This window comes from Monodon monoceros, unplaced genomic scaffold, assembly GCF_005190385.1.
Source record: "Monodon monoceros isolate NGI ecotype Baffin Bay Population unplaced genomic scaffold, NGI_Narwhal_1 Super_Scaffold_19, whole genome shotgun sequence".
In the NCBI taxonomy this organism is placed as follows: domain Eukaryota; kingdom Metazoa; phylum Chordata; class Mammalia; order Artiodactyla; family Monodontidae; genus Monodon; species Monodon monoceros.
Window position 1 is genome coordinate 10973234 of NW_021703775.1, and position 12388 is coordinate 10985621.

Consider the following 12388-nt stretch of genomic DNA (forward strand, 5'->3'; position numbering starts at 1 on the left):
ACTATCTGTGTTTGCTTTTGGCGTTGAATCTATATGGGAGTGGGAATTGGGGGGTAAGGATAAAGGACATGCTAAAATTAGCCTCAAAGCAAGAGGAGAATTCCTCAGGAGACATAATGAAAAGAAATACAGATTTTTTTTAAAAAAATTAAGTATCTCATCTTCTAAAGTAGGATTTGGGAAATATTTTCTCTAAAGGGTCAGACAGTAAATATTTCAGGTTTTGCCCCACATACGAAGTCCCTTGTCTTTACTGCATATTCTGTGAAACAGCTGAAAAAAATGATCAAGAAGCAAAGTGATTCTGAGGAAGAGCTACTTTTATTATAAGTTATAATGTAGAATAACTACAATGTTATGATGACGATTATTTGCTCTGTCACCTGCTGGAGTGAAAACACTTATTTTAGGCATTTTTCATCAGGTCCTCAATTGTTGCACCAAGTGAGTAGCATGAGTAATACACAGGGATCCTGGTGGGAAATTTAAGGTGTGGCCCGAAAGGAAGCAGGTACTTCCCCTCAGTGGAGAGGAAGGGCCATGTACACCGAATGCATGAATGCCCCAAGTCTGACATTCCTACCCCCTTACTAACGCCTGGTCCACAATTTTACTCTTCATTTAGGTCGAGGAAGTTGAGCCACTGAGTCATGGCTCAGTCATGATTTTTAACACCTCTGCTTCACCACATCTGTATCAAATCGAGCAGCTGCAGGCTCTGGCGAATTACAGCATCGGTGTGTCCTGCATGAATGAAGTCGGCTGGTCCGCAGTGAGCCCTTGGATTCTGGCCAGCACGACCGAAAGAGGTAATTCCTGGGGTTCAGAATGGATATTGTGCCTGATGGCATGTGATGAAACAAATCCTTCCCAGTGGCCTGATGCAGAGTTTAACTTTTTCTTTGTGTGGCCTTCGTCTCTGGAGGATAATGTTATGGAGGTGACCAATGAAAATAGGAACTATGTTTCCTTCTATAATTGAAAAGGGTTTAGTGACAAACTTTATACTTACTATGTATAGGGAATATTTTCTTTTACATAGGAGGATATTAATAGTAGCATACTCTTTATAGCATATATTATTTTAATTAAAATATAAGTATATGAAAGTTATTACCCATAGCATCAAACTTAAGAAAACTAATAAATGTGAAAGTGGCTAATGTTCAATAAGCACCTACTACATGCCAGGGACCATCTTAGGTACTTTACATGCATTATTTCATTAGCTCCTCATAGCAATCATATGAAGTAGGTACTGTTGTCTCTACATTATTTTCTTATAGCAAATTTTATTTACATCTGTAAACTTTCATTTCTGTGTGCTGCTTTTGATTTCCAAGAGTTTGTATTTTTTTCTATGAATATTGGAGTGAATATTGTAGTTATGTTAGATTTGAATTGTCCAGTTTCCATTATTTTCCAATTTAGAGCTCTGAATTACTCAGAACCTCTTTCCTGCCCTTAACTCCAGCCTTACATAATCAGTGCTCCAATTTTAATACAGACGGTGGGACAGGTCTAGGTCATAAATTGTTAGGGCTTAATCCTTGCACAAATGAAACTAGTGCCAAGATTGTAAAGTATCTTAAATGAGGAAGAAAAACCTCTGAGAACAATTTTTATATGGTGTTTCCTTTTCATTCAGTTTAAAAAACTTTCTGGTTTCTGTTTTGATTTCTTCCTTAACCCATTAGTTATTTAGGTGTCTAACATAGTTTCCAAATACTTGTATTAGTGATTTCTAATTTCATTCTGTTGGGGCCAAAGAACATAATTCATATCACTTGAATCCTTTGAAATGTATCAAGACTCAATTTTACAGCCCAGAACGTGGTCTATCTTGATAAATGTTCCATGTGTACTTGAGAATGTGTATTCTGCTCTTATTAGATGGAGTGTTCTATAAATGTCACCTTGGTCAAGTTAGTTGACAGTGTTTTTTCAATTGTATTCTTATTGATTTTATGCCTCCTTTTTCTATCAGTTATTTAGCTGGGTGCATTGAAATCTGTAGTTATAACTGTGAATTTATCTATTTCTATTTGTAGTTCTAGCAGTTCACATATCTTGAAGTTCTGTTATTTTGTGCATAACTGTGTAATATTACTATGCTCTCCTAATACATTGGCCACTTTATCATTACGAAATTATTTTCTTTATCTTTGGTAATATATCCTGTGAAATCTATTTTATCGATATTAATAATAGCCATTTTACTCTTTCTTTTGATTCCATGGTGTATCTTTTATTCTTACTTATTTTTAACTTACTTGTATCTTTATATTCAATGGGTATTTCATGCAGGCAGTACTTTACTTCACAATCCTTGCCTTTAAATTGGGGTATTTATTAATCCATTAAAATGTAATGATATCATTCATATGGGTAGGTTTACATCTGTCTTCTATTTGTTCTGTCTGTAATTTGTTCCCCTTCTTTTGGGTTCATTGAATGCTTTTATTCTATTTTATCTCCTTTTTGACTTCTTAGCTATAACTCTTTTTTTCTGTTCTTTCAATGGTTGCTTTAGGGTTTATAGTATACAGGTTTAACTTATTACTATATGCCTTCAAGTGATGTTATACCACCTCAGGTATAGTGTAGGAACCTTAACATAGTATACCTTCATTTTTCTTTTGATATCTCCAGATATTTATGCTATTGTTGTCACTCATTTTACTTTTACATATGTTATAAACCCACACTAGATTGTTATTATTTTTGTTCAAAGAGTCATAATCTTTTAGAGTGATTTATATAATTATAAAAAACCTATATTTACCCAGTTGGTATTTACCCAAATGGTAGTTACCATTTCTAATGTTATTCATTTTTTGTGTGTGTAAATCTGTACATATTTCCATGTGGTATTATTTTCCTTCTTCCTAAAGGATTCTTCATTACTTCTTGTAGTGGGAATCTTGGTGAGAAATTCAGCTTCTGTATGTCTGAAAGAAATCTTTATTTTACCTTTGAGGGGTTTCTTTGGACTTCATTTTGTAAGATATTTTTATTAGGTATAGAGTTCTAGGTTACTCCACTGTCTTCTTGCTTGCGTTGTTTCTGATAACAAATCTGTGGTAATTCTTAATTTATTCCTCTGTGTATAATGTGTCTTATGTCTCTGGTTTTCCTTTTGTATTTGATTTGGAGCAATTTAATTATGGTGTGCCTTGGTGTAATTTTCTTTATATCCCTTGGGCTTGGGGTTCATTGAACTTCTGGGGTCTGCGTGTCTATAGTTTGCATCACATTTGGAAAATGTTGGCCATTGCTTCTTCAAATATTTTTTTCTGTTCCCGCCTCTCCGCTCCTTTGAGGACTCCAGTTACCCATGTATCATATCACTTGAAGTTATCCATAATTCACTGATGCTATTGCTTTTTTCCCTGCTTTTCTCCTTGTGTTTTATTTTGGGTAGGTTCTATTACTATGTCTTCAAATTCACTAATCTTTTCTTGTGCAGTATCTAATCTGCCATTAATTCTATCTAGTGTATATTTCAACTCTCACATTGTAATTTTTGTCTTTTTTTTGTATCTTTCCTGTCTCTACTTAACTTTTGGACCATATGGAATACAGTTATAATAACTGTTTTAATGTCCTTGTCTGCTAATTCTAACATCAGTCTTATTTCTAGAGTGGTTTTGATTGATTCATTTATATTCCTTGTGGAGAGTACTTTCCAATTTTTCTACATGTCTGGTAATCTTTGGTTGGATTCCTGACATTGTGAATTTTACTTTGTTGAGTACTAGGTATTTTTGAATTCTTATAAATAGTGAGCTTTGTTTGGGGTCACAGTTAAGCTAATGGGAAAAGACTGATCCTTTTGGACATTGCTTTTAGTATTTGTTAGGCTGGACCAGAGCAGTGCTTCAGCTAGGGTCAACTATTACCCACTATTGAGACAAAACCATTATGTGTACTCTACCCAGTGCTCCTTGAATCATTAGATTTTCCAGGCTGATTGATGGGAACAGGCACTATTCCTGGCCCTGAGTGAGGCCCAGCCACTCTTATCTTTAATTTTTTCATGTGGTTCTTTTCCTGTCTCCCTCCAGAGTCATCCTAGTGACTCCTTTGCCGTCTCCTGGGCGTTTGTCTTTCTTGGTTTACTGTCTCTCATTCTCATGGAGCACATTCTCAATTAGCTCTAGAGAGAATATATATATAAATAAAAACTATGGGACCTTGCATGTCTGTTTGTCATACTGGATTGGTAATTTTTCCTAATAGAGAATTTTAGGTTGGAAATGATTTTCCCTCAAAATTTTAAAAGTATTTCTGCATTGTTTTTTAGCTTCATGTGTCATTGTAGAGAATTTTGATAAGTGAACTGTTTTTTAGTTTTAATTTTTCTTTAATATCTTTTCTCTTTAATCATGGTGCTGTAATGAGCTGTGATGTGGGATTTGTTTCATTCATCATCATAGGCATTCAATCTAGGAATGCAAATGCTTTGGTTTTGAGACTTTTTCTTATACATTTTTTCCTTTCAAAATGTTCTTCTATTTTTCTTTCCAGATAACTGTATTAGACATTTGTTGAAACTCTTTTAATTGCTTCCTCAATTTTTTTTACCTCAAATTGGCCTCCTTTTTAAAATTTTTATTCTACTCTTCTTTTGGAGATTCACTCGATTTATCTTCTAATTCTTCTGTTGAATACTTTTTTGAAATTGGCAATGTCATATATAAGAATAATTTTATTTTTCATTGACAGTTTTTTCCAGTTCTCAATTATGACAGCCTTTTCTTATCTTTGGCTATGTTAATTATTGGTTTTGTTTGTTTGTGTTTTAGTTTTCTCTAGTTCCCTGCATTGTCTCTGCCTCCTCTGAGTGCTCTGTCCTGTGTTTTGTTCTGGTCTCTGACATTCATGAAGGAGGCCTCCACAGCCTCTTCTGATCTTCCACTGTCTCTCCTATTGAAGAGTGAAGAACCAGCGATTGATGGGAAGCTCTGTGAGCATGGGTGGGGCTTGTAGGCTTCACTGTCAGGTGATTGGCCAGCGACCTAAGTGTTTTAGTTTGGATACTCCCACGTGTCAATATTGGCTTTCTTTCCCCCAGAGCCACTTACTTCCTCTAGAATTGAGTCTCCTGTCTGCTGCCTCAGGAATGTGAACACAGCTGCTGATGCTCTAAGATCAGGTGGGGAGGAGCCAGAGGTGGAGTCCCCTCAGTCAGTGTATGAACTTCCACTTATTTCCCTAGTTGTCAGCCCCTCATCGTGCCTCCATTCTACTGGTGCCCCAAGTCCAGTAGCTTTTCAGTTCAGAGAATAAAGCATCCTGTCTCCTGTGGGAATTTGAGGGATACCTGCCAGCTGTATGTGGGAATAGGTTAGAGGGATCTCAAGGGCTACTTCCTGATCAAACTTTCAATCTTCCAGTTTTAGTCCCCACTCTGGTCCCTTGGTCCTCTGCTTCTGAGCCTCTCTGTGGTTCTTTGGGGAGAATCAATTTACTGAGTTAATTACACCTTCTTACTCTGCTTTTCAGCTTTCATATGTATGTTGGCATTTCTCTTCCACTGTTGACTCCTCTGTACCCTGTGAGTTTATACTGTTTTAAATTTCTTATTGTCATCATAGAGGGGTTTTAGGAGGGAGTAGACATAAAGACATGTTGAGTCAGCCATGTTTCCCTGTAAATTCTACTGTGTGACTCGTTTCATAGGTACAGCTTTAGCTATATATTTCCCAAGCTGAAATTTGCTCTAACTTCATTATTACTGCTCCTGGAATCAGCAGAGACAAAGAGGTTATAGTGCCCTTTTGTTTCCCTTTCAGATATATCAGAAATATACAATTTAATCTCCCGTAAATAAAAATACAACAACAGTTTGGTGTATATTATTGCATATTTACTCTTCCTATATGTAAAATACTTATTTTCTAATTTCTAAAATGGATCATTGATACGTACCTTTTTGCAGTTTTATTCACCCCCCCCCCACCATTAGATATTCCTTCATATCAATTTACATGGTCTCGCAAATCCTTTTCAGTGTGGGGTAGTGAGTAATCCATTGGAAAATTATCAGAATTTATTATATCGTAATTATTGACTGAACATTACATTTATTCCTTTCTGTCACTATTATGCTTCAATGAATATAACACTACCTACAGCAGAATTTTTCTAGATTAAATTCGTGGAAAGAAAATATTGGTCAGGAGGCATATGTTTTTCGGTTTTAATAGCTACAGTCACGTTCTTCCTTCCCAGAAAAAGAATGTAGTTGTGATCTTGACTTGTTTCCCAAATTATTTCATACACATACTGTACCCACATACATACTTTTCCTAAAAAGCGTGTTAACGTTTATTATCCTTGTATATAGACATTTTGACATAAAGTAGTTATGTGGCTTGTGTAGAATTTACTATAAACCAGAGAGTGAAAACCAGCGCTAAATTCTACAGTTCGTCACCTAACCCAGCAAATAGTATTTGACCCTCTGATCTTCATTCATGAGGTGCCTTACACACACGCACACACACACACACACGCACGCACGCATACACATACATATTTAAATTTATTCACTGATTAGCTCTGTTCAGATCATTAGTAACCTGGCTCTGGACTTTAAAACGTGGCTTCCTTCTGAGATCAGCAGTGTTCCCTGCCCTGTACAGCTCAAATGACATAGAACTGATCCCCAGCTGGCGCCAGCTTCTTGACCTACTGCTGCACAGGTGTCTACTGGAGAATCCTCTTGGAGTTGTGTGTGTTTTGCTTCCCCAAGAGGAGTCCGTGAGCTCTACCTACCTCCTTCCCTGTCTTCCACTTGTTTGTTGTTTTAGTTTGGAAAGGGCTTACTTTTTTTTTTTTAATTTTATTTATTTTTGGCTGTGTTGGGTCTTCTTTTCTGTGCAAGGGCTTTCTCTAGTTGTGGCAAGCGGGGGCCACTCTTCATCGCGGTGCGCGGGCCTCTCACTATCACAGCCTCTCTTGTTGCGGAGCACAGGCTCCGGACGCGCAGGCTCAGTAGTTGTGGCTCATGGGCCCAGTTGCTCCACAGCATGTGGGATCTTCCCAGACCAGGGCTCGAACCCACATCCCCTGCATTGGCAGGCAGACTCTCAACCACTGCGCCACCAGGGAAGCCCAGGGCTTACTTTTTAAAAAAACTTTCATTGAAGTAGAGTTGATTTACAATGTTGTGTTAGTTTCAGGTGTACAGCAAAGTGATTCAGTTATATATTCTTCAGATTCTTTTCCATTATAGTTTATTACAAGATACTGAATATAGTTCCCTGTGCTATACAGTAGGTCCTTGTTGTTTATCTATATTATATATAGTAGTTTGTGTCTGTTAATCCCAAACTCCTAATTTATCCCTCCCCACTCCTTTCCCGTTTGATAACCATGTTTGTTTTCTGTCTGTGAGTCTGTTTCTGTTTTATAAATAAGTTCATTTGTATCATTTTTTAAGATTCCGCATATAAGTGATGTCATATGGTATTTGTCTTTATCTGTCTGACTTCACTTAGTATGATCATCTCTAGGTCCATAGCGCTTGTGTGAGTGTGTGTGGCCTTTTTTTTTGTTTTTTTTTTTTGCTCCTTTCCCTTGCAGTACGCGGGCCTCTCACTGCCGTGGCCTCTCCCTCTGTGGAGCACAGGCTCCAGACCCACAGGCTCAGCGGCTGTGGCTCACGGGCCCAGCCGCTCCGCGGCATGTGGGATCTTCCCGGACCAGTGCACGAACCCGTGTCCCCTGCATCGGCAGGCGGATTCTCAACCACTGCGCCACCAGGGAAGCCCTGTGTGTGGCCTTTTTAAGAGAATTTTATTTGAGTGGTTCTTACAAAGATTGTTGCAATATGAAAGTCATTTGTTTGATAGAAATATCAAGCTGTCTTGTCAAACACACTAAAGTAACCCAAAAATATATTTCAGAGCTCACAGAGCCTAAAAAGAGCAAAGGTTATATGCAACAAGACAAAACTATTTCTGCATTTCCTATTTCTTGCTCGGACTGCCTTGCCTACCAGCCTGTCACTAAACATCTTGAGGAAATGCAGGGATCATTTTGTTTGGAATCTTAGACACAAAGCTCACTTTTCTAAACTCATGATATCTTCTCGATTGAAAAGAAGGTGAAAGTCCACTTTTTTTTTTTAATGTGACATTGAAGAGATTTTATCATGAAGGAAGCGTTGGAAAATGAGAGGAACTAACATTTTCTGAGTGCCTACAATGAACTAGACACTGTGCTAAGCACTTACATATAATATCTTAATAAATCTTCATAGAAATGTATGAAAGTCCACTATTAATCTCAGCCTCATTTGAGTGCTTTCCGTAGAAAATTTAAAAAACAAACGTACAAAAACCAAGAAGAGAATGACTCTCTATGTGCCTTTCTTCGCACTTCCTCATCCTTCTCTCCTTTCTCTTTTGTAGCCCCGTCAGTAGCACCTCTGAATGTCACTATGTTTCTGAATGAGTCTAGCAACAAGGTGGATGTCAAATGGATCAAGCCTCCAATTAAGCGGCAGGATGGGGAACTGATGGGCTACCGGATCTCTCACGTGTGGCAGAATGCAGAGACATCTGTAAGTCTGAACTTCAACAGAGTGCACTTGTCTTCTTGGATTTGCTGATTTAATACTGCTTTAGGATCTTTCCTTTTGTCGTGAAAAGGCCTGATATTATTGGGTTAGGCAAGGCACCTTTCAGCGGGAGATAAACAATGTAGTAAAAATTAGAAGTGCCTGAAAAGTTACAAAATTCCAAGAAATCTTTGGGACTTTCCTCACTCACTCTTCATCCATTCATTTATTTCATTAGTCAATGTGAATAGAACTCATCCTCTGTTGTCACCTGATTCTTGCCTTCAGGGAACTTAGGCTCTTTGAAGAAGACAGTGTGAACTACTGAGAGGGGTTACCGGGCTTAGCAGTCCTGCAATTCATAACCTCTTGAAAATTCCAGAAGATGATTGTCAGGGAAGCCCCCCAGCCTCATAGCGGATGGCAAGAGTAACTGGACCCCAAAAGAGAGGGTCGAGCAGGCTAGCAGGTGGATTGGCACAGCCCTGTAGGATGTACTGTATAGCACAGCTTTGTTAGACGTGACTCCAGTCAATCCCAGAGGGCCATCTGATTTTGATTGCTGAGAGGTCTAAAGATGGCGGGAACATCTGACCCAAGACAGAAGTGGTGAGGGGGACAGCTGACTGTGGTTAGGTGGGCAGCTCCCAGACAGGCCCCTTTCCCACTTGAGAAAGGAAGAGGGTTGAGGTGACACTGACTTCTCATGACACAGAGGATCTGTAGAAGAGCAGACGCACTGGCTTTATCCTCAGGACTGTCTCTTCTTTACCGCCATTGCGGAAAGCATGCTTTGTTGTTTTGTGTTGTGTTGTTGTTCTGTGTTGTTACAGTCCTCCTTGATCTAACCCTGGTAATAGGTCAGACTTCAGCATCCTCGTGGCATCTGTAGGGAGCGTCACAGGAAAGTTACAATTTCTTGGCACGAGAGAGGAAAGGGGTGAACAGCTGCACTGACGGATGACGTCCAGGCTTTGTGTCGGTCACTTTTAACCTCATGTCACCCAGCTTTTACCAAAACTGCTGTCTTCCAAAAGAACAATTTGAATTTATTTTTTTTTCTTTTCCTGCCTCAGTTTACCTATCAGGAAGCAGACTGTCGGAAGCAGTAGTGATGGAAAAGGAAGAGAGCTTAGAAATCCATGGTTTGTTCTGCCTTATAGTAGATGATAAAAGGATGCTACTTGTACCAGTCGAAACCCTGCTTAAGGGAGTTGCAGCTATGAGATAAGAAGTCTCTCACTTCCTGGTCTTTTGTCTCAGACCATTTGTGCAAGGGGCCTATTGATCACATTTGCACACTGTCGAGTCAGGGGAATCAAATGCCTCTCTTAGAGGATGGCTCCTGATTACAATACTACATTCTTAGTAGAGATACATGAAGGTCCAGCGATTGCGTTCTGATTCAGTAGGAACTTTGGTTGGTGGAAGATAATGATTCTCAGCAGACACTTGAGTGATATAGGAACAAACCAGTTTCTTTGAAGAGCTGCAGGCCATCCTTTCTCCTTCTCCCCTGGTGTGGGTGAAAGATACTTCTTTAGGGGGGACCCCTGAAGCAGAGGCGCGCTGAAGGGCAGGAGTGATGAAAGCCTTACAAATGACATGACGTGGCCAAGGAGCCTAACACACAAGTGCCATTAACACCCAGCCTTGCATTCTCTCTGCCCTTTGTTCAGAATGCTCCCCTCTGTAGTGAGAACAATACCGCCACAGTTAGGGCTGTGACCTTTCCAGTCATTACCTCCTTGGAGATGCTAGATCATCCCAGCAGGAAGGTCATTTGCATTGTACTCATGCTACCCTCTGTGCATCACGACAGCCTTGTGACAACAGAAGACTTAGTGGCTCACTTTACTTTGGGTAACATTCTCTGAGGCAGCTAAGCTCCCAGCTCACCAGCTGCAGCTGGAGACAAATAAGAACACTGAAGAGAAGCTCAGCCCGGGAGGGGCCTAAAACCCCCTTCCAAAGTGAAGCTTGAAATGACCTCTGTACCCATCACTTCGGTTCCCTCAACTCCCTTCGTTTCCGAAGGGCAAGAGTTAGACACAACTTCCTCTCGAAATCGTCCTTTCATTTTCATTTTAAAACTGTTACTAGGGACATCTCTGGTGGTCCAGCATTTAAGACTCCACGCTCCCAATGCAGGGGGCCTGGGTTTGATCCCTGCTCAGGGAACTAGACCCCACACACAGCAACTAAGACCCAGTGCAGCCAAATAAATAAAAATAAAATAAATATTTTTTGAAAAGAAAAAAAACCGTTACTAAAACTACATCTTCTTTATGTAAGGTGACGAAATTGGATATTTTTGGAAGATATTCTTATTTATTACTCTAATAAGGGAGGTTTTTTTTGTATGGAATTTCAGAACATTCTTGAAGTAGTCTTTGGGTGGGCTATTACAGTTTGCTGGAAATTTAGTTTTCAAAATTTGTACCTTCAGTATCCTACAACTGTTGTGTCACTTTCAGACTAAGAAACTCCTGGTATTTACTGTATGGACATTTACTGTATCTTGATGAAGCCATCAATGTTTTTTGCTCTCTTTTTCTTGCTGTCCCTTGCCTTCCAAATCAAAGCTTAAAATACAAAGGTCAGGATCAAGTAAAATCTGTTCTCCCTGAAGCTGGAGCTGTGCCTTGCCCATCTTTGTACCATCTGAACACAGGACCTTAAGCTTGCTTTGTAGGCATTTATGGCACTATGAACTTGATGTATGGACCTGACTGACATCTAAACCAGCAGGAGAATTTCTCTGAATGGGACATTCTTTTGGTGAGTGTGGACTGGTATTTCTTGTCCCATTCCCATAAAGTGTCAGTAGACCTGTGAGAATTCAGTGAGCAGATAAGTTTATAAAATACTGCGTATTATACCCCCTTCTGGAAGACCCACAGTGTATACTGGCAAGTTCAAGGTTCTCCAGTGTTCTGCAATAAATAAATCTGTTTACCTTGGACCGAGATTTGCCCGAACCTTGGACAGAGACTCATTTTTATACGTGTCATTCTTGTAGAGCTCATTGTTTTGGGATTGGGGCTCTAATGCTGGTTTAACTGTGTTTGGAAAGGGTGGAGATCTTTGATCAGAAGGAAGTTTCATAGCCGATTTTGATGGGCCAAGAGACATGACATGTAGAACCAGCTTATTTAAAGACACAGGGAAGCCACAGTGCCCTCAAGGCTTCCTTTCTTGGGCCCAGACCCCAGCCTCCTAGCAAGCTGCATGCCTGGAGGGTAGATGTGCCCACTGCCTCTTCCCTTTCCTCATTTCTGCCTCTCACTCACTGTCACAGGAGGGCAGAGCATGCGAGCTAGTGTCATTTTAAGGTAAAAAGAACAGGTGAGGTTCTTGTGAGACAGGCCAGACAGGAGTCTGAAACATTTCTGAAACCCAAGGATCCATCAAGGATGGTACCTTTTGCCTGGAAGAGAAAGCTACAATGAAGAGCAGCTCCGTGGACAGGTCAAATAAAATTCTTGGTTTGGGAACTAGACAGCCTTGATGATTTTCTCTAATGCACCAAGACTTGAAAGATACTACTCGCTCACTTCTGTCCTAGAGCCTTACAGTTATAGGGAAAGAAGATCAAAATACAGCACCTTACAGGTGTTATAGGAATGTAGGAATAATAATAATCGTCGTCAGTTACTTACAGCGTTGATTACTTACAGACCCTGTGCCAAGTGTTTTACATAAAAGGCCTCATTTAAACCTTACAAAAACGCTGTGAGAAAGATACTATTTTCTCAGTTTTCATTTGAGGAAACTGAAACTCAGAAACATTGAGTAACTTACCCAGAGTCACAC

At 39.6% G+C, this 12388-nt stretch overlaps 1 protein-coding gene across 2 annotated transcripts in view; it reads left to right on the forward strand.

Annotated features, from left to right (window-relative positions):
* Positions 1-12388, forward strand: part of MERTK (MER proto-oncogene, tyrosine kinase) — a 113632-nt gene that overhangs the window by 57371 nt on the left and 43873 nt on the right. For both annotated transcript variants that reach the window (XM_029232082.1, XM_029232083.1), the window contains 2 exons: positions 626-809; positions 8424-8575. In XM_029232082.1, the coding sequence (XP_029087915.1) occupies positions 626-809; positions 8424-8575 (336 nt within the window). The remainder of the gene's footprint in view (positions 1-625; positions 810-8423; positions 8576-12388) is intronic.